At 35.3% G+C, this 22,693-nt stretch overlaps 1 protein-coding gene across 5 annotated transcripts in view; it reads right to left on the reverse strand.

Annotated features, from left to right (window-relative positions):
* LOC134530269 (histone-lysine N-methyltransferase, H3 lysine-79 specific) overlaps nucleotides 1-22,693 on the reverse strand; it is a 141,386-nt gene that overhangs the window by 28,194 nt on the left and 90,499 nt on the right. For all 5 annotated transcript variants that reach the window (XM_063364969.1, XM_063364970.1, XM_063364971.1 and 2 more), the window contains exons 5-7: nucleotides 13,312-13,452; nucleotides 9,752-9,937; nucleotides 8,986-9,253 (exon numbers count right to left, since the gene is read on the reverse strand). In XM_063364969.1, coding sequence (XP_063221039.1) covers nucleotides 8,986-9,253; nucleotides 9,752-9,937; nucleotides 13,312-13,452 — 595 coding nt within the window. The remainder of the gene's footprint in view (nucleotides 1-8,985; nucleotides 9,254-9,751; nucleotides 9,938-13,311; nucleotides 13,453-22,693) is intronic.

Genomic DNA, 22,693 nt, shown 5'->3' on the forward strand with positions numbered 1-22,693 from the left:
GAATCTGAAGGGAGTAGTTTATATGTTCACTATAGAGGGGAAACTTTATATCTGGGAAAAGTATTATATTGGCAATACATACTCAAAAGCATAATCTTAACTACACATAGGCCTAAGCCAAGAAAAGAACGAATGAAAATACTCAAAGCAACAGTTTTATGAGCAAATGCAGATATTATTTTTAATACACTACACATGTACAAACTTTCTAGTAATGGTTCTTCGACATCGGCGTATTTTCCTTTTTTCTGGCGTTTAATACTCTGTGACGTATTCGCAGCTTGAGAAAGAAGATTGTTCAGCTTGTTTAATATTGTATTTAATGTGGATGTTGCAATTCCCAGTTCCTTTGATATTAACACGTGCGGGACAGTGGGGTTGGAGTCTACCTTTTTAACCAGTTTATCTCGCACAGATAATGCCTTACGTTTTTTAACGCGTTTTTCACCCGTTTTTATGTACGTATTTCTTATTGAAGCAAATTTGCAGCTTAATAACACGAAATTCTTTTTACCGTCAAAAGTAAATAAACGAAAAATAACGAGTCTGGCGCATCAAAGATCACTACGTATCATTTAGTATCGCAGTTGCTAAAGCTGGAACGAAAATTTCTTACTTTCTATGGAAAAATTTAGTCCACAGAGTTCTATCTAGTGGTAGTCTTACGAACCTTACTCGATCAAAATGTCCGAAACGTGAACGATAAAAATGAGACGAAAAATATTGAATTTTTTGCTATAATGTACATACGTATTTGTTTGGCGGTAATTTATGTTTAATTTTGATAACTTATTAAATGTACACGCGTTCGCCCATTCTTTAACTATGCAGGGAAAACTTTTTTTATTTTCACCAAACTGAGCACCATTTCTGGCTACACGTAGCCTACCGAGGCCACTCGATTACGACTTGTTAATAATATGAACAGTGGACAATCGAGTAGCATATTGCCACAGAATAAAATTTATTCTGTGATATTGCGGAGAAAAATGTTAATGTGATCCAGAATAGACGTTTTGTGAAAATACTTGTAATTATATGAAAATATTTGAGATAAATGTGCATTATGTCGGCAAAATTTGTTCGTGGTACACGGGAAAACGTATCAACATTGACAAAAGTTGAGCGCTATATCCAATAAATTAATACATAACCTCACATCATTTTGCCGGGACCGAGACGGAAATTCACAATAAACGGGAATTCATTATAGGCGGGTTCACTATAAACGGGTTCTACTGTATTAGAAAACATTGATAATAACTTACACAATGTTTTTCCCCCCCCTTCATTCATTCATTCATTCATTCATTCATTCATTCATTCATTCATTCATTTTCAATGACCAATACTACAATTTTCCTGAAGAAGTTTGATTTTCTAGAGCATGTTTTCTAAGAGTGTGTTGTTATACAGAAATCAAATTGCCAGAAGTTCAACTTTTTGAAGAGTGGTTAGGCTACATTAGCTACATTACAAATGGTGAGAATGGTCAGCTGAGAAACCTACATTAAAAAAAAATAAAAATACTAAAATAAAAATTTATCAGTACCCTTTTTACTTTTCTACTACTACATACTTTGAACTTGCATCATTTATTAGATACGTGGTCAGCTGTACGTATACAACTTAAACGTCCTATGTTTTAATAACATTCTTGAATCTAATACACCGTAAATAAATATATTACCATCATGGTAAAGTTAGGTAAGAACAAAAATTTGATTTATTGATTTATTTAGAGTACTGCAAACACCAAAAACAGAACATACCCACTGCTTGAAATGCAAAGAAATGTATTGTAATATCGTGATGGAGACAATTTTTAATTAACTTACGTCAAGTTTTTTAAATTGAACTTAATAATAAGGCAACAATATAGGGCTTTACGTAATGTAAATTACTTTTACTGTTTCCCATGCAATGCAATCACATGAAACGCATTTCCGTATAAATGTTTGGTACTGTAAATTTTTGCTGCAGCATGTGTTAAGTTCGTATTAGAATTCCTGTTCTTGAATTGTAAAATATTCAAAGTCTCACAACATTGCACATTAAAAAATCTTTCTTCACATTTCGTAAATCAATATATTTCATAGTTACCTACTATGAAATTATCTTTTTTATTTAATTACGTATTAAATAATGAAATTTACCAGCCTCCATTAGTGAATTCAAGTCTCATTAAGCAACTAACAGATCATCAACAAACAAATGAAAAAAAGCTAAACATAGGAGTTAAAAAGAGTTTATTTTTCGTTTATAAACTAAAAACGGAGAATGTGACTACACTAAACACAATTATGCAGTTGCGAATATCAGTACTAGAGAAATTAATGCAAATAAATGATTTCTGTACCAAAGAAATTATGTCTGCTGCAAAGTACCAGTGTGTGTACCTGATACTAGTATTCCGTCGAGAGACTTTTCAGCACATGCGGCTTTTTTATGGCACTAGACATTTATTAAAAAATTAATAATGTTATATTACTAAAAATCTAGGGATTTTGTAATCAGCACTAGTTTAGTTAAATGTTTTCAACAAGGAGCCAATGTATAGCTATGAAAATTGTATTGAATTGTTTTATGACAGAGAACTTTAGGCAAGCATTTATTTGTTGTACTTATATTACTGCTGGTTTAAAAAAAGAAATTCCATTCATCTGAACTTTAACTATTTTCACAGACTGAGACATTTAGGGTAGTTTAGTTAATATAACACTGTTTTAACCAAAATGTTAAAACTGTGAACTACTGATCAACTACTTTAAGTATCAGAGCACCCTCTTAGAAAAGGACTCTAAAACCTGTCACATACTTAATACATATATATAATAAAAAAAAGAAAACTATAATGGTTTATTTTCAGGATTATTTCCCTAGCCATCATAGCCCTTCTGACTATATATTATTTTTAAGAAAACTGTCCAATTTTAAAAAACTGCCATAGGCAGCATATCTAGCAGCATTTGTAAAAAGCCTTCAACTAAATGTGAAATATGTAATAACTTTTGATGTTGGCAAAATTCAATCTGTCTGCCCATACACAAAGTTTACGCGTCTGCCATTTAACTAGATGTTCGAAGACATGAATAAACACGGTGTAACATTTTCGAGTTTGTGCAGAACAGCAGTAGTATTGATTGCTACTGTAGTGGAAAAAACCTACATTCGAGACATGTTTGAAAATAATGCTATGTGATTTTAAGCTTGTTGTACGTGTGAAATATGTGTTAGGTTATAAAAAAAAATATTCACGAGTCTCGTCCTGTCGAGTATAATAAACTGGAATTTCGAGCCTAGTCGAGCTTTAGCTAGTTGCGTGATTCGGCTTGAGTTAATGAGTCTCTGCCCATCCCTAAATATTACCATTGAGTTACATAAAAAAACTAAAACAAATGTATAACTTTTACGATGGCAAGGAAAAATTTATGCAACTCTAGCAAAAAAAAAAAAAAAAAAAAGTGGGAGGGGAAAAAAATGACCAGTATACATGCAGATAAGTGTGCCAATTATTTACATACTCAAAAATTAAGAGCTTAAAACACTGTTAGGTGACTGATAATTTGTATTTTAATACTTAGAAGGAAATTATGAATGCATGCAATAAATTTCAAAGCTAAACACATAAATAAAAAATTTGACCTACAATAACTGATGTCATAATCTTAATATCTACAGTCATCTTAGCATTACTCCAATATTACAACCAAGTTTCTTTTCCTGTCCACACCAGCCATCAGAAAAACTTAACTGGCAAATAAAAACAGTAAAATAATTGGCACAATAAAGGCCTAGCAATAACCTAGTGTTTATTAAAGTAGGACAATTAGAAACCTTTAACACTGTAACTTTAATCAATTGCTTTTGATTAATCAAAATTTAATACTTTCTTGTATTTTTTAGACGATAAAATTTTACCAGTACAAGTTTAGTTAGGTACTATACAATCAAAATTACTGTTTACTAAAGCCCCTAAAAAATTTAATTTTGGACTAGGGTGAAAAAAAATTCAGCCTCTGCATAGTACCATTGTTACCATCATTACCGTGAAATCTAGAATAAAAAAACTGAAAAGAAAACTTGTAATAATTACGACAGTTAAAAATTTAATTTGCAAGTGAATAATTACAATCACATACTGCAACACTAATACAACTGTATACCAAATTCAAACTTCCTATCCTATTATAATTGTTTTCTTCACCATCTTTCATCATACTCCAATCCATATCATATCATTCCAAGGAGTAAACGGATTCGATGTGCAGTCGCAAAGTTAACGTAACGGTAACAATGACCACGAAGCTACAGTAAACTCTTAACTCTGACAGCTGTGTCAGGCAGTCATAAGAAACCTGGTGGCAATACCATCGTACTTGCTTGCGATGAATGGCAGTTTCCCAGCTCCTCCTCTGGCGTATATGATATGCACATAAATTACATCTTGGTTCACAACACATCAAATTAAATTTATAATGTGTGTGTGTGTGTGTGTTTTGTTAAACAGAGAATATATTAATAATGCTGCTCCTCGCTTCAAATGTATCTTTATAGTGACAAGACACAGAATATATTTTAAAACACACACACAAAAAAAATTGCATCACTTTAGATTATACTTGAACAACAATGGCAAAAATACCATTAAATTTATAAAAAAAAACCTTCATTTTAAATATTTTACTTCTACTGCTGCACTAAAAAAAATAAAGTTGGAGACAAACAAATGCAAAAATATAAAATATTGCAAATAAATAAATGGTTATTGCAAATTGGAGTCTTGTGACACTAGTAAAATAATATAATATAATATAATATAATATACCCTGTATTCTGTCTTTAGATAGCATGTGCTAAAGTGGCAGTAATTTAAAGTAGTACTAGTCAGCAAACAGAATAAACTTTTTATTTACAGAAACACAGCCTGATTAGAGTTTACCTATTAAAAATTCATTTTCTTTACATGTACTGTAACAATTACAATTACTACTACTACTACTACTACTACTACTACTACTACTACTACAACTACCACTATGACTTAACCAACATGGAGACACCACTACTGCAAAAACAAATGAAACGAGGAGAATCATTACAGTCCACGTGTCAAACGTCCAGCATGGAACGACCCATACAAGAGTAAGAAAGAAAGACAGTTTAGTCCAGTCGCAACGCCAGAGGAGAAGGTGGGAACAGCCACTGAGTGTTTCAGAGTCCACTGGTACATCTGCTGGCTCGACACAGGGAGAGAGCCACCGAGACCTCACACTGAAAACATCCCGCTCTCCCAAATGCATTCTAAACAAGACCGCCACAGCCGATGTCTTTCACCTGGAAGAATGAAACAGGAGAGGGGGGAAAAAAAGGGAATACCATACTGGGATGAAGAGCTCCAGTGCACTGAGAAAACGGGTCATAGCGGCTAACGAGGAAGCACATGATTTATGGAATACCGGAATGGCCACTGAGATCCCGAAAGACAAGTAGGTAACCAGGTGATCCCATGATTCAACAAAAGATAGCAGATTGCTGCTAAAATAATGGCCTGTCAACTAAAGGCATAACATCCCATCAGTTCTGGCAGTAGCATTGTATACCACGCTTTTGTTATTATCTCTCATATCTATGTTCAGAATGGAAACTTAACAAAATTTTGATACAGAATTTTTAGAAAATCAAAATTATCCATCTATTTGAAACTTAGTTTATGAAGACTATGAAAATAAAGATTCACAACGAAGTTCTGGGGAGAGAGATTGTGGACGTTTTTTGGCTGGGAGAGGTGACGGGAGATAAATGCCACCAGTATTTTCTTTTTATTATTTTGCTGCTTTCATAACAGATACCAAAACGTTGCTGCTTGCTCCGCATAAATCTTCTAACTGCATGATTGAGAACAAAGACAAACGTGACTTGGCCACAGGGAAAATCCCAGGAATTTTTTATTCGCGGTGACCACATGTGACCCGGTTGCACAGTGCATGACAGCCCTAAGAATGACCACAGCACACACATTTCAATATCCCACTATACCCAACCTAATGCCATTAAACACATTTCCAAACTGTAAACTATGATTTCTGCAATAACACTGAGATGGCAGTATAATCTTGAACAAACTCCTCTAATTTGTCAATATCTCATGTTTCATGGCATATTGACCAGTCATTTTTTCTACTCAATTATATACATTTTAAAGTAGCAACTACTGTCCAAAGAAAGAGAATTTTATTGACGAACATTTACTGTAAATTAAAATTTTATTTTAAATTCAGAAGTGATTTAAAAACTTGTAAATTGTCAAAAGACTTGGTAGCCGAAAGGATAAAACAGCAAATAGTAAAGTGTACACGGTGGCCAGCATGCCATCCATTACGACCATTCTCTCTTTGAAAGAATCACACACGACACGTAAGAGAAGCAACTAATCACTCAGACCAGCAGTTGGGGCAAGTTTGACTGCTGCCAGCTAGGCCCGTAACGCACTTCTACAAACGTCAGAAGTACTCTCCACCCTACAGGAGCATTGAGAAGATCATCCAGGTCTCAGAATCACAATGATGGTAAACCAGTTTAAACATTCAGTTGACCACATCACAAACATACAACGTCCAGCACAACATATGCGATCTGCACTACTACCCTAATGTATGTAAGCAGTTTTGTGACAAATGCTGCAAGACCCATGTTGAACCAAGTTGAACAATGATGCATAAAAATTGTTTTACTTGTCAAAAGACTGCCTAATATTCATAATGCACTCTAAACCAACAGAATTGTGTCTCTTCACAAAAACTCTTTGCAACGAACAATATGAAAAGGAAGTTGAGGACTAATGCTTCAATTGCAGTGCAATTACAATTTCCATCAGCTTCAGGAAGATTTGTTACAAATGCCACCAAACAACTCTTTCAGGACATGGGCAAGCAAAATCAAAATTTATTATACTGTAACTATTTATGTATTCACTTGGGATTTTCCAAGAATGCTCTTAGAACCATCCCACCTCCTATGACAAACTAGCAAACAGTAGTCGACTACAAGGTAAGGTGCTTCAGACTTGCACCAATGCAACTGGACTTGCTGAACAATACTTTTTACTGACAAGTAACTGTTATTTAAAAAAGCACTTGGCCCATAAAATAGAAAGAAACAGCTAGTATCACCTTTACACAACATTTCAAAACTTAGGTATTCAAATTCAGGTAATGAATGCTCTTCAAAAATTTATTATTAGACTGAAAATGTCACATCAGAAGGCCAAGTACAATAGTCACCACAACCTACACAGATAGATGGAGTAAATCTTTTTTCTGTTGCAATTAAGCTTGCCTAAAGCTGAGAGACTGGTCAGAAGTCGAAACCGGACTAGTGCCCAAAAGCATTTAATAAAAGATGTAACAACAAACACTTGGGTTGCCACATACTTTCAATATCTCATCTTCAAACACCCATCATCAGTAAACTAATTTAAACAATAATTAACCAGTACACCCATATGCATTTGAGGATGACTAAAACAAACCTCTAATTTTAATCCTATTTGTAAATGTATTTGAATTATTTGCATATCACCAAACAACACCAAAACTAAAAAAGGCACCAACGACTAGGCTACTCAATACAAAATAAAATACAAACAGCAATGACCTTGTAGCAATAACCAAACTTTTCCTTTAAGCCAACAGCTGAAGGCATAGTTTAAATTATCAATTATTATTTATTAAATACAGATTCCATACAGTAAAGACGTTCAACATACTACAGTGTTGCTAGTAAAAAAAACCAATGCTACAACAGAAGTTCTAAAAAAAAAACTGCCATCACAGTAGCATCACTTCAAGCCCTTTGACCTTCTAACTCATACCAGTTTCATATATGTACAATAATTACAAAAATACGCATTAAAAATAAATTCAAACACGATAATTCATGTAACACTGGCTTGTGAAAAGTTCAGTAATTCATTTAATTTTTACTGACTGAAAATTGTAGCTGCATGATTGAAATTGAACTTATGATATAACTAAGGTACATTATTTATAAATAGTTACATTACATTAAATTTTTTTAAAATAGTTTTAAAAACTTTGAAGGTGTACTTATATTTCAATTTTAACACTTAGTATAGTTTTGAATCAACTGTTTGTATGTATTCTTTGTTGTAAAAATATTTATTTCGAAAAACTAGGTTTTCCTAAAACCCTGAAAAACTAACTTTCTAAGATTTATGAATAGGCTCCTAAAAATAAACCAGTTTTACAACAAAGGTTTCTTACAAAATGTTAATTCAAAACGGTGTACCATGTCTATATGAATTCATGCTCTCAGTTCATGCAATTTATATCTTGTTTTTGAAGACCAATAAATGAACACTTATTTGCGTGATGAAATCTACTAAAGTTAAAATTCATATTCAATTGAAGTTGCAGGAAAAAACCCAAAATTATAGAAACTTATTCCAATCACAGGTAATAATGTCTCCTACAAGTTAACAAAATACATTTGTAAATCGAGATGATGACCCAAGTTGGCTAATCCCTCTATTTAAGGTGCTTTAGTGTGCTATACTGTATGTGAAAAATTTGGCATAATTCATTAACACAACATAATAGTCATCTTGTGCCTTAGAAAAAGAAAGCTTTGTGTATTTCTACTTATATTACTGGTATTTGTTAAATGTCAGATACATAAATTAATACAGTATTAAATTACCTATTATTTCCTTAGTAACCTTGGAAAACGACTTATTTCTACTGCATGAAATTCACCCCATTACCTACACAAAAGATATTGGCTCTGATGAAATATTACAACATACAACATTAACCTAAACTACTGAAACTTGTGCATGATAAAGCCTAGTCTACTGAAACAAGGCTTCATAGCATTAGGAAGAAGGAAGATTAAATACAAGTGAATGTCCTTTGTGGGAAAGTTGGTTATGCATAGGTTAGTTGCAGACACCACACCCCTTACCACTGAGGTTGCGGTCCGTGATGCGGAAGTTGAGGGGGCAGAAGGACTTGGAGGAGACGATGCGAGCCCCATCCTTGAGGTCCGCGAAACGCTCTTTCAACTGGTGGTCGACGTTGGGTCCGAAGGCAAAGTTGTTGACGAACACAATGGTAGCAGTGACAATCTTCTCCCGATGCTCATCAAGCAAGAAGTCTCCCTTTATGAGGTTGTACTCGCTGTATTTTTTCCCATACCACCGCATCCACTTGCGGAAGTGGAGGTTCATAGCCTAAATGGTCAACATCCATGTAAAATCACAGTTAAAATATGGCGTACAATAGCAATGAGTTGGATAAAATATCAATGCTCATTAAGACTATATTAGAGTAGAACACTCTTCGAATATTTAAAGGGATTGAAATATTAATGCTAATTAATCAAAAAACTACTTATAAATGTAATGTGACTCTAAAATGTGCAATAAAATTGATGATTATTATGCAGGAAAACAACTTAATGCAGATAAATTGGTCTAAACAAAATTCATTATGTCACAAATTGACTTTTTGAAGGTATCATATTTTATAGAGTTCTATTTATTTTACATCTTTTAAGATAAATATATTTATGATAAACTTAAAAAATTGTATTTCTTAAAAATAGTTTTACAATTAGATATAATTTTTTAAAAAAACTTAAAATCTAAAAGTTTTAAATTCAAAATCTGACTCTCAAACTTGTAAACACTCCACATCAAGAGAGGAAGCTGAAAGGCTTACAAACTAACCTCTGCATATTTTGAAGGCACCTCTGCTTTTTCCACTCCCAAGCAGATCTTGCATGGTGTTGCAGCGGCCATCTGCAGAACAACCTGACCGACCCCCGAGCCGAGGTCGACAAACACATCGTCTTTCGTGATCTCTATTTGGTCTATCATTTGGCACACCAAGTCATACGATGTCTCCCCATAGACCTACAAACAACGAGTTAACAATAAAAGAAAAAGATCTGGAAGACTTCACCAAGATACACTTGGAACATTACAGACAACAGTAACACTAGATACTTTTGTTAAACCAAAATTTAGAATGAGCAACAATTTAATATCAATAAAAATATTAATTGAGCAGCACATCACTCATCAACAGAGGTTGTCAACAAAACATTGATGTTAAGCCTTTTAAATAAATATGTTTACATTGTGCAATTAAAATCCCATTTAAATTTAAAACCTGAACAGATATCGTCATTAAACATACATTTATGTACATGCATCAAGAAATAACCAACATCTACAAATCTGCTAACTATAAATAATAACTAAGTTAATACAAAAAAGTAAATTTATTAATTCAAATTAAAACAACAGACTAAAAGAAAAAGATATCAAAAACAATAAGTATAACTTCTAAACTACCTGGAATTTTTTAGTCCACCACAAAAAAAAATTAAAAAACCTTTTAACCCCAATTCATGCTAATTATAAACATTACCATACTCATAACACTGGTTTAATCTCCTTTTTGCCAAACCCCTACTTCAAACTGTGTTCTCTTTCATTCATACATTAAAACTCAAAGTGATTTGTGACATGATGTTTTAAGTGAATATCTTAACTGAAACAGAACAAAAATTGCATTGATCCACTAACTAAATAACAGTATTCTTAGTTTTTTTATAGATGATTTAAAAACTATAAAAAAACATTTAGAAATTAAAAAAAAATCTTTACACTATAAAGGCTTTCTTTCTTAATGAAGAAAGACAAAATATTACATTAAATTGGTTTTTGATTTCTGAATTTTCAAAGATAAACAGGTTAGCTTGCTCACTTGCCTGATGAACAGCTTTGAACATGTCATGCTTGTGTATTAATGAAAGCTTTTGACTAATAATGAAATTTTTTTTAACTCCTTACTTATTTTGTATCCTTCTCTTCTACTATCATAATGATAATCTAACATGCAAGTTATACCAATTCATTATATTAACAGAAAAGTTTAATAACTGAATAAGGGCATGCTATCAGAAGTCAAAATAATATTTGTACAGGTCGAAAATCATACTCAAATCAACAAAGTGAATTTCAAAATAAACCATGCCCATTATAAACACATTAAAAAATATATATTTTTTTGTTTCTCCTACAAATATTTTTGGTAGGAATTGGTTTTTTAATGCATGTTTTCACTTGGCTTGACATACATTTTATATATTATATAATAGGAACTACAGTAACTTTCCATATTGTGTCTTATGGCAAAAAGTAATTCCTACAATGCACATTTACATGAATAAAACCAGTGCACTGCATGAGGAATGCTTTATCACTCGGGGAATAAGTTTTGTCTCATCACACATATTTAAAGGAAGGATAATACTGGTTTTAAAATATCCTAAATATTTAACATGATTCACTTTACTGCACAAAATTTCCTACTTCATATCCAAAAGATTCTTCAAAATTTCCAGACAACCCTGAGGATTAAGTGTCTACTTTGAAGTGTCTATTTGATATGAAACATGAAATTTGTGTGTTCATGATGTTCTAGAAGCACTCTATTGGTTGTAGCATGTAGTAGGTAGTTTATGGTAGCTAGAAGCTGGTAGCTAGTAGCTAAGAATCCCCTAAAAAGACAACACATGTTACTACAGGTCACAATAGTGCTCGCAGTATGCACACAGCAATACTGCCTAAAAAAAGGTGTGAAGTAATAAAATAGCCAAGGAGACATGTCAAGCCAGTTCAGCACACTTCATTTGTTGTCATTTAGCACTTTTATATAACATTTAATTTCAAGTCAAGCACCATGTAAAATCACAAAATGAACATTGGTTCAGGTCATTTTAATTATCCCACACTTATATGAAAAATGACAATCCAGAATAACATCTTGAAGATCATTCAAAATGTTTTTTAATAAAGTTTTTAATATCAATTTAATAATACATTATATTATTCAGATGATATACCTAACCCAAGAAGAATTAAACTCAAATGATGTCCATGATTGATGTTGCTGTGAACTCTTGAGGGGCTTCTAAGAAGATTAAAGTGTCAAATAAGTGGTTAACTTACGATAAACAACTGTACCTTCCAATAAAACTAAAACTTTTTGTAACAGACTTAATTACCACGTTCAATAGGAATCTGCTCAAAACACTACCTGGGACAATACACAACTCAGGGGAAATGTAGGACATAATAAAGCATGGTTTATTGTAAAATATGACTAGAAGCAGTCACCAGCTCTACATGTTGTACTACAGAGAAAAGGCAAGAGTTCTAGAGCATCCTCTGCAATGTCAATCCAACAACAGCTGATGGTCACATCATTGACTTACTGCAAACCCCTCCCTCGTACCATTATCACACAGCCCATTGTAGCTTATGAGAACAACTTTTGAGATCAGCATCCAGGATGCCTACTTCAAATGTTGTACTTATTTTCTTAAGATATAAAGCCACAGAGGATTTATTGCAAAAACAAACAACTTGCATCTAAATGTGACGATACGGCTTTAAAATTTACATATTTAAAAGAAAAAACACCACCTTTAATTAATACACCCGGAATCAAAATCAAAGTCTCTCTTGTGGCAGTCTTGTTCTGAAAAACAGGGTTGAATAAATTCTGCATAGCCAACACCATCTAGGATACTATCAATGGCTATGTACTACCCAATCACACAACTACTATCAAACAACACGACCTCAGCAGTAAGAATCTGCAGGTGTGTGATGTGGCTACGAATGAAGCATTGCTACATTGCTTATCTTCTGAACCAGATTAATGTTAAGTACCATATTTACCCGAATCTAAGACGACCTCGAATCTAAGACGACCCCCAAACAACAGCCTCATGTTTTCAGGAATTTTTTTTTTATTGTATTAAACACATGCCAACAAATTAGATATAAAATTGAAAATGTGAATGTTACAAAGGATTTCAACCACCACTTATGAAATACTGTTAACAGTTTATGTACAAACAGAAATAAATACATATATGGCTGGTACTGTAACTGTTGGAAACTGTTAAGAGTTTCATTATGCTGATGCATGTTTTTGTACAAGAAACTAGTCTATAAGATGGGCGCCATATTGTGCTATAGAACATTCCAAAAACATTGGTCATAACATGTGCAGCCTATAACTACTGCACAACCCAAAAACATTGACCCCAAAATAGGTATGCTTACCTAAAAATCAGTGTATCTGAATCTAAGGCGACCCCTTTGTTTTGAATTATAAATTATGGTTAAAAATGTCGTCTTATATTCGGGTATATGCGGTATTTCACAAGCACGTGTGGCTTGAGGGTGCCCGGGCGGAGAGCACTGACCTCCGGAGAGAAGGGCTCGTACTGGTTGAGCTTGTCGGGTTCCACCACGGCTTGGTTGTACACCTGCTGCAGGATGTGTCGCAGCAGGCCGCGCGAGGGGTGCTTGCTGAGGCGAGCGGCGGGCAGAGAGGTTCCCTTCTCCTGGAACAACCAACCACTCGCCTGATGCCGCGCACTCCTCAACCCAAGACCAATGAGCTCACCAACACATAATGCAAACGTGAGGCCAGTAATACATACACCTTCTACAAAATTTGGATAAGGGTATCCATCTTACTTTATGTCATGCTCACAAAACAGTTATTTTAGTAGTACCTATTGTTCAATAACATTGTGTTTGTTGTAGGTTACATAAACCATAAATCATCTGTTGAAATAAAAAAGTCAAAACCACTTAATTAATAAACAACCTTGTACACATTTTTATACATACAATTCGCATATACAGAGATGGACTGACTTTTTTTCTGTTCACCCCTTGCTTCATACTATCTAGATATAAAATAGAAAAGAGGTTGTTAGGGCACTAAGTCACGGCTGCAGCATGTTATGAATCGAGGCACAAGACCTTGATCACATTTGCCAGTATTGGTCCACTCATGTGTACATTTGAAGACTTGTCGCCTTGGGAGATGTTTAGCATAGGTCTGGAGGACAGAAGCAGGTTGTTTGAGAAGAAAATTAACACCAAAGCCAAGTGTGGTTCAACTAGCAGTTCTCAACGTTATGTCCTCATGAAAAAGGATCAACCATTTCAGGGTATGTTGTCACATATTATTATCATTTCTCATTCATAATTTTCCAACATTAGATTTTCTTTCTTTACAGTCTATGGACTTTTTACTCTGTATAGACTTGTTTCATTACTTCCTAATTAATTCACATAGAATATATTTTTGCATCAGGTTAATTTTCCTATTGAATAAAGTATATACTGCAAACAGTTTATACCTAGGAAACTTAACATAATTTGAACATTGTACCCCCTTAAATACTCGTTTTACTTCTATTCATAGAGCCTGATTAAAGTTAAAACTTCCATTAAAATTGATAGCAAAAATGTGTCATATATGAAACTAAATGTAATACTATTCTGTTGATTACTATTTTGGGCATGAATTAAATGCATTTAAGAGCTTTGATGTCTTAAGGAGATATTTTCATTATTTTTTTTACAATACATCATAAGAAAGAACTTAGGAAGTTCAATGTATTAGAGTGTGTGGCAGAACTAACACCTAAAGATTTCTCTGTATTCAATAAAAATAACCAATAGTAAGTGATATAGAAGCCACCAGTTTAAAGTGCCCTTTATTATATGGACTAGTGCATCCGCAGACAAACACCTATAATAAGCCTTTGAATCTCACCCCCAAGCAACCCACATAAATTAAACACATTTCAGACACTCAACACAGCCATAACAAATTAGTACATATCTTAAGACTAATTTTCACCAGCTATGTTGGAATATAAGATTTTTGATGATTCCAGATAGAGTGAATTATTAATTAAGTTGAATGTATTACCCAGACGTGGGAAAAAAAAACTAAGTTACCAAGATACTCGGGCAAAATTTTGATCATGACTATATACCTGACATTGTATATATTGCAAGTAAAGTGAAGAACTTATCGGCATTAACTACAATATCGCAGACCTAACGTGTATTGTTCAGAAGAAATTTGTGCGTGCAGCGACAAAGGCAGTCTGGCGAATGTCAATAAAGGAGGGAAGAAGAAAACAATTCCCACGGCGGTGCAGGGTACAGTCGTTATCGACTGCGTGTAGGCCAGTGCCCTGGACCGACCCCAGATAAGCGGAGCCCCTATCAGCACGAGCTGGTAGAGGGAGAAGGCGCCGCTATCTGCGGTCAACAGCCATATCCTTCACCGCCCCGAGACAGCACTGTGTTCCACACGTCCTAGCCTTTCCATTCACCGTGGCAGCGACTGATGCAGGGGACGAACTGCCCTAATAAAGTTTCACACGTGAGGATTCGACATACAGTCGAATTAAGGGTTTCGCCTACCTGGGCACACATACGGTGTACAGTGTTCCCAGGGCCGGATTTAGAGGTCTGTTGGCCTCGGGGCAACAGAGGAGCGGAGGCCCCCTGGCCCCAAATTATTTTCCAAATAAAATGAACAATTTTTTTCAGTCGAGCTTTCCAATAAATAATTTATTGTGAAATCAAGTAGATTATATTAGTATTTAAAAAACATATATAAATATAATCGGAGACATGAATTATATGAAATTAAATTTTAATGTTAATGAACGGAACCTTCCGAGATTTTTTCGTCGAAAAATCGTTGATGATTTCGCTGAAATCCAATTCCCGGAGTAAATCGCTTTCAATGCTCAGGAGAGAAAGCTTCGATAAACGGTTTTGTCACATCGTGGTTCGAAGACTATTTTTTTTTAATTTTCATTTTTGAAAATGAGCGCTCTCCAGTGCAATTTGAAACCATCATCATCATTCTCAATGCAATTTCAAGGTTTGGAAATGTACCTCTGATCTGCGAGAATTTGGTAGTAAAATAGTTCCGGAGATTGATCTTTTCCATAGTCCTTTTTGTATGAGTCCGTTTGTTGGGGCCCTTCGTTTGTGGAGGCCCCGGGGCTTTCGCCCCGGTTGCCCCCCTCCCCTAAATCCGGCCCTGAGTGTTCCAAATGAAACAGTTTTAAAACTGCTCAACACACAGAGAACGAAAAGCATTTACGAATACGTAGAGTACGGACGAGCAGTTCTGTTTAGTTTTTTTTTTTTAACTATATTTTTAGGAGAGTGAAAAGCGAAAACGCGTTTTTTCAAAGTAATTAGACATGCACCGCCCGGAACAGTTGATTCTTGAAAGCACCTAAAGGACTTGCATTACACTTTTACTTCATTTCTCCGCCACGTGTTATGGTTACCACTCAAATCTCATAGTTGTCCTATATGCACGACGAGAAGATTGCTTACCAGTTCAGAGCCTTGCGTTTTGAAGAGATACCGCGCTATAAGCACCAGCGAGCATCGCGCTTATCATTTCGCCTTACTAACACAAATACACCCCTGACACCGTAATTTACGTTAGATATACTAAATACACTATTGATTATTGCTCCAAACAATATTATTTCGTTTTATTTAACCATACATTATATTTATAAATTATGTAAGAATATTAATATTCAGATCAGAACTTCAGTGCAAGTTTTATGCAAAGAAAAACCAATTTATCTTTCATAGTGTCACTTAGGATGTCTCGAAAACATGATTACTATGAATAAAAAAACATAATTCAAAATGTGTCACGCCATTAATGTATAAGAATTTAAGGCGTTTAAACATGCAGGATGGTAAGTTTGCGTCACACATTCAAAACGGTAACGCGTCACTTCTTAAGTAATATTTTTCTTGATTCAATCGCACATAAAGTGGATTATTTCATGAGAGCATATTATGCAACCGTGAACATTCACGCATATAATAGTTTCTTTTGAAATTTAAAAAATTACGCACATGTATATACAATGTAGAATAAATAATGTTGAGTATAACAAAAGCATGGTTACACGCAGGGCTGTCGGAAGGGTTAAAGCGGAGTAGGGGGGGGGGGGGGGTTAAGGCAAAATCCCCGGGCACCCCACGGTTGATTTCGAGATATTTTTATAACGCTTGGGTTTACCTTTATGACGAAATTCATGGAAAAACAAGTAATTCGATAGGCACAGCTCACGTTAATAGTAGGTTAAAATCAGGAACGTTTAGTCTTCAGATTTTTTTTTAACCTTTTAGTATGAAGAGTTGTACATAAGAGGGGACTCCCAGAAAGGTTTTTTTTTTACGTGATAACGTCTTATAAATCGATAAACGCCACCTGCACGCACGAAGCATGACTCATTGTCACGTTCCGCCTGAGCCGACCGTGCAAGAACCGGCCAACCACCGTGCGAGAAAATCTATAATATCAAACAGGTTAAGGCAGGCTTTTTAAAAGCAGCAATTAAAAAAAAATTGATATGGCGTTATCACGAAAAATTATTGTCCGTAAACAGACTTTACAGACAAAGCACCCCCCCCCCCCCCCTCCAAACAGCTTTTTTTTTGTTACTGCGATGCTCGCTGGTGCTTCTAGAGCGGTATCGCTTCTAAGCGCCAGACACTGATATAGCACCATGTCTTCTCGTCGTGAATGGGGCAAAAAAAAAACATTTGAGCGGTGAGAATATTAAATGGCTGAGAAATGAAGATAAAACTGTAATACAAGTCTCTTAAACGCTTACACGAATTTCTACTGGAAGTTTGTGCCTCATCTTTACTCTGAAAACGCGCGTTTTAGCCACTATAACTATCATAAAATTACAACCTAAAACACAAAATAAGGAATAAATGATTCTCGTTAACAGATACCACTCTAATATCTTAGCGTGTTATATATTTGACGTGACAACGTCTAATAAATCGATGAACGCCGGCTGCACGCACGAAAAAGTGTCCAGTTACGCACATTGTCCCGTTACGCTGTGTCCCGTTACGCACATTGTAAGCTTGCGCCGCATCTATCTCTCTTCCACTCGACTGTTTATAAAGTGAAGTGAAACGTTAATGTGGTTTTCATTGCTTATTACAACAACAATCTCGACAATAAAGGTTAATTATTCTTGCATTTTAAAAATCTGATTACTAGTATAATTTCAAGTATATATTCTTTTATTATTAAAATAAAAATGATTCAATTTTATTCATAAAGTATGCAATCATTTCATCAATGTTTTGTTATGACGTCACGTTGAACTATCGTCCGTAAACCGACTTTACAGACAAACATATTTTTTTTCTTTGAGAAGCTCTGGCCAGTTAGGCGGGGCCCTTGGCCCTTGGAGAGCAAGGCGCGGGCCCTTAGCGGAGCGCTAACGAGGCGAGGCCAGCCCAGCCTTGTGTCCCCCGGAGCTGCCACCTTGCCCCGGCTGGTAGGCTCTCTCCTCGAGGAGCGAGCCTAGCCGCCATAACCCTATAAGCATACGTAAGCCAAGCGCTGCTACTGAAGAAAGGGGGGCGGTGGGAGCGGTGCACTCATCCAAATGTCTGTCGGGATCTTTTGCAACCGCGAGTAGCAGGCTCTGGAATAAATTAGACCAAGCGACAAGGCAAACAAAAAATCTAGCTTCCTTTAAGTACAGGCTGAAAAAACATCTTTGTAACAACTGCTTACCATGCCGCTACCCTATTGCTTGAATCTGTGTGTGAATGTGCGAGTGACTGGTTTTAATGTAGTAGCACCCATTTTTTGATACTATTTGCTGTATGTTTAATCACTTTCCTTTTTATGTATGTCTATGCTTAATTTTTAATTACTTTAAATTAGATATGGTTGATTCTTTTGTAATAGTTAATATTTGAACATTAAGATAAAAAATTTAGTTTGTTCTCTTAATATTTAGTCAACATCTGCTTATATCATGCTTAATTTTTAATATTCCACTATTTGATGTAATTGCAGAAAAGTGGTTAAGTGTAAGAAAAGGCGTACCGCCTAACTTCGCTACCAATCAAGACGATAAATAAATAAATAAATAAACCAGAGACAAATTTTATTTAGGAGGCTATATAAATACTTAACTTATTGTGTTAAACTTTTATCTCATAAAAGTTGTTTGGGACGATTAAGGCCAAGCTATTTGAGTCTATTAATTTGTAAATAATATTTCAATAATATTCTTTGCCTTACTTAATCTCATTGTTTTACAACTGCATCCTTTTCTTTGTGCGATAGCCTCACCCGAAAAGTCTTCCTAGAGCAACCGTTGCCGCAAGATGCGCAGTACATATGTTATTATGTCCCTCGTACAACGGCTTATTTTACTAAAAAAAAAGAAGTTAAAAACCTGCGTGTGGGTGAGTCGTTTGAGGTTATTGAATATCGTTTATCATTAAGTGTTTCATTATCATAATAAATCCATTTAAATAGGTTAATATGTCAAAAGTCTTCTTTACAACACACATTTTCATCATTTCCTGCTCTGGAGATTAATATTTATTATATAGCTAGAGCTACAATCATTCCTTTTTTTCCCCAGCGCTCCATGCATGCGAATATCACGGTTCACAAGTAGCAGTTTGACGAAATAGATGCCACATTTGTGTATTGTATCATTGTATAACAAGATTTGAGAAAAACCTATGCGCAAACTTGTACATGTAAAAATTATCAACTACATGAAATTGTGATTTTACTAAGTGACAATGTATTTGTGGAGACTGCACGAATCACAAACTGGCAAAACGGGAAGGGAGAGGGAGAGGGAAAGACGAAGAATCTAACCACAGTAAGAATATATATATGCATAATAATGAACAACTATATTATCCTGCCAGGGAAACAAATTTCTTTACATACTCACAATGTACTCCTTTTTGATTTAGTTTTGTATAATTAACTTTTTTTTTGTTTTTCTTGTCTTGGAGCTATTTACTATTTAATTATCTTCTACATAGTCTCATTGTTATTTAATATGCTGGGGGAACTCAATACTACTTTACAAGGAAATTAATTCAACTTACATCTGTTTTATCTGTGGGATACTGTAATTAAATTACTCAATTTCAAGTTGTAGTGTAAATGTAAGGGAATAGTATGTTAGTTCCATATTGTTGTGAGAATAGTAGATGTGAGGCAACGAGGCAGGCCAGCTCGCCTGCAGGTAGGGCGCGGTTCATTACGGTTACACGCCGAGTTTGATTAGCAACGACGCGCCGCTACCCCCTCCCACAGATACCTCTCAGTGGCTCTGGAGGGTTTGGCACGTTCCCAGAGCCCCACCACCATGAAGTGGCGTAACTAGAAGCCAATGTTCTGGGAGCTTCGGGTGTCGACACGACACTTCGAAGGGTTGCGGGACCATTCCAGAAGGGGACTGAAGGGTATAAAAACGGCGACGCCAGCCTCCGAGGCAATGGAGGGAAGAGGGCAAGTGACCCTTCGGTGAGCGAAAGCGGATGAACGACGGGCTTCGTGTGCGGAGACTGGTGCATCGGGAAGCCAAAAATACTAGATCGTGTAATGTGCGACGGACGAGTGAGCATTGCGAAGCAGTGTCTTAAAACTGAGGCGCGCTGTAAGAGTAAATTTGTGGACTAACCGAAAGTGTGTCTAATTTGTGGACAGACACTTTTAAGTGTTGTAATTTAATAAGTGGCGTAAATAGTAGATGATAAATAAAAGGGTAGTTAATTAACTGGGTTATCCTTTACGAACCTGTTTTCGCACTAGTAATAATATATTAATGAAACATTGCAATTATTATCAAGGCAATTAAAAAGTGGCGGATTTTAATGTGTGATTCTATTTCTCTCACTGCCCACCAGATATTGAACGTTCGTACAAAAGTAAACAACTTTTTAAAACTATTATTCTGTAACTGTCAACATTGTGAAAATGGTGCTAATATTTTCAAAACGAGTTTGAGCACACACTATATTGCCAGTGCCAGGATACAGAATCCGATCGTGTTTGCTTCAGTTCTGCATGCCAGTATAGTATAGTTTTATAGTAGTTTTATTGTCCAAGTCGACTACAAAAATATACAATTATATTGTACATGTAGTATAGGACTCGTCAAGAATGTTAAACATTATGAATACACATTTAAGTACAATCATATGCACATAAAAATAATAGTAAAAAACAAATAATGTACATCATATAATAATAATAAATTTTTAGCATAGTTTTGCTTCCATAAAATCATTAATAGAATAAAAACTGAATTCCAACAGCAAATCTTTCAGTTTTTTTTAAATGCACGAAGTTGGTTTTCTGATTTAAAATGTGGTGAAAGTTTGTTATAAAGACATATAGCAGAGTATCTCGGACTATCTGCAAAACATTTTGTACGATGTTGTAATATATTAAAATTATTTTTTTGTTCTATCGAATAATTATGTAAATTGAAATTCTGCAGTTCATTCAACTGTGACTGAGCAAACATAAGTGATTCATAAATGTATAACGATGGTAATGTTAAAGACACCTAAGCTTTTGAAAAGTTGTCTGCATGAGGCACGATAATTTACATGCATCATTATACGTGCAAATCTTCTTCTGTATTTGTCACGGGGAATATCCCCCACGGGTTGGCCCGACTTCGTCTCTAGCCTTGAGATTGGTGGCTGCACACGCGGAACCTATCGCACAGCGCGCGGCCAGCCTTCGCGGCGCACGGACTGGGAACAACCCGACATCCGGCAAGCGCATCCGTGGCATCCGTGGCAAGGTCAACCGTCCACTCGCCGTATCTTACATCGATTTCACTGGAAGCATCCGTGTTTATATCAAACGATTAATACACTTTTTTTTTTACAGAACTCCAGGGAAAGAATTTCTAATACTCTTCAAGGTTTCCCCAACAAGTATCTTCCATGACATAGGTAAGTCTTCCCCTTCCCATTACAGGTTTTCCACGACCACTTAAAAATTCCCGGACTCTTTAATGTTTCCCGTACTTTACAGACCTGACTACAAGTTGTTAACTCCCCCGTGTTCACGCCTTTTTATGCAGGTTTATCTGCAATTTAGCTAAAGTGTACATTACGTCGACGGGAAAAACCACAATAACAAAACGTTTCCGTCTACTACCATGTTACTATTTCTGAATTTCTTCGATGGTTTGTTGGGTGCAGTGTGTACTAGTAAAAATAACAACAGCATACGTAACAACCTCGTGAAAAGAGTGTGCTAATTTTACAAACTACTTTTTACCAGTAACTTCACTTCCGGTGCAGCTGACGGGCGGAAGTGCAGCCAGCCATGCGATGGCGCCACTTCCAACTGCGGTACCGCACTGTGCGTAGGGACTGCCATCATTCCACGAATTAGTCACGGCACGTGTATCACAGCGAGATAACAGTTACTTTCAAGTAACTAACCTCCCCCCCCCCTTTTTTTTTCAATTACTGAATAACTATGGTCAACAGTGGCGGACACAATTTTTTTCGGGGGAATTAAAAAAATAATTAATTAGAACCTGTGTGTTCAAAAAACTTTTGTCAACATGTGACAGTAATTCTGACAGTTTACCCATGCATTAAAAAAGAGCCGTGAGCGGAATATAATTTTTTTATGAACCTACACTGATTTGCAGAGGTTCGGCAATGACAAAGCCGACATCAACAGGAATGAATTATTTCCCAATCAGATACCATCACCAAATGGGACATTTTAAGGAAATTAAACGGTTACACAAATAATTATATCATAAACCAATTTTTACTGTAATTTATGATCTCACTAATATTAATTTTTTAAGTATACTAATTAAATAAATACATTATTGTAAATTAAGGTGGCTAACACTCAAGTGAACGTTTTAGGTAGCCCTTAAATACCTTCAA

The sequence above is a fragment of the Bacillus rossius genome, chromosome 3 (assembly GCF_032445375.1).
Source record: "Bacillus rossius redtenbacheri isolate Brsri chromosome 3, Brsri_v3, whole genome shotgun sequence".
Classification (NCBI taxonomy): domain Eukaryota; kingdom Metazoa; phylum Arthropoda; class Insecta; order Phasmatodea; family Bacillidae; genus Bacillus; species Bacillus rossius.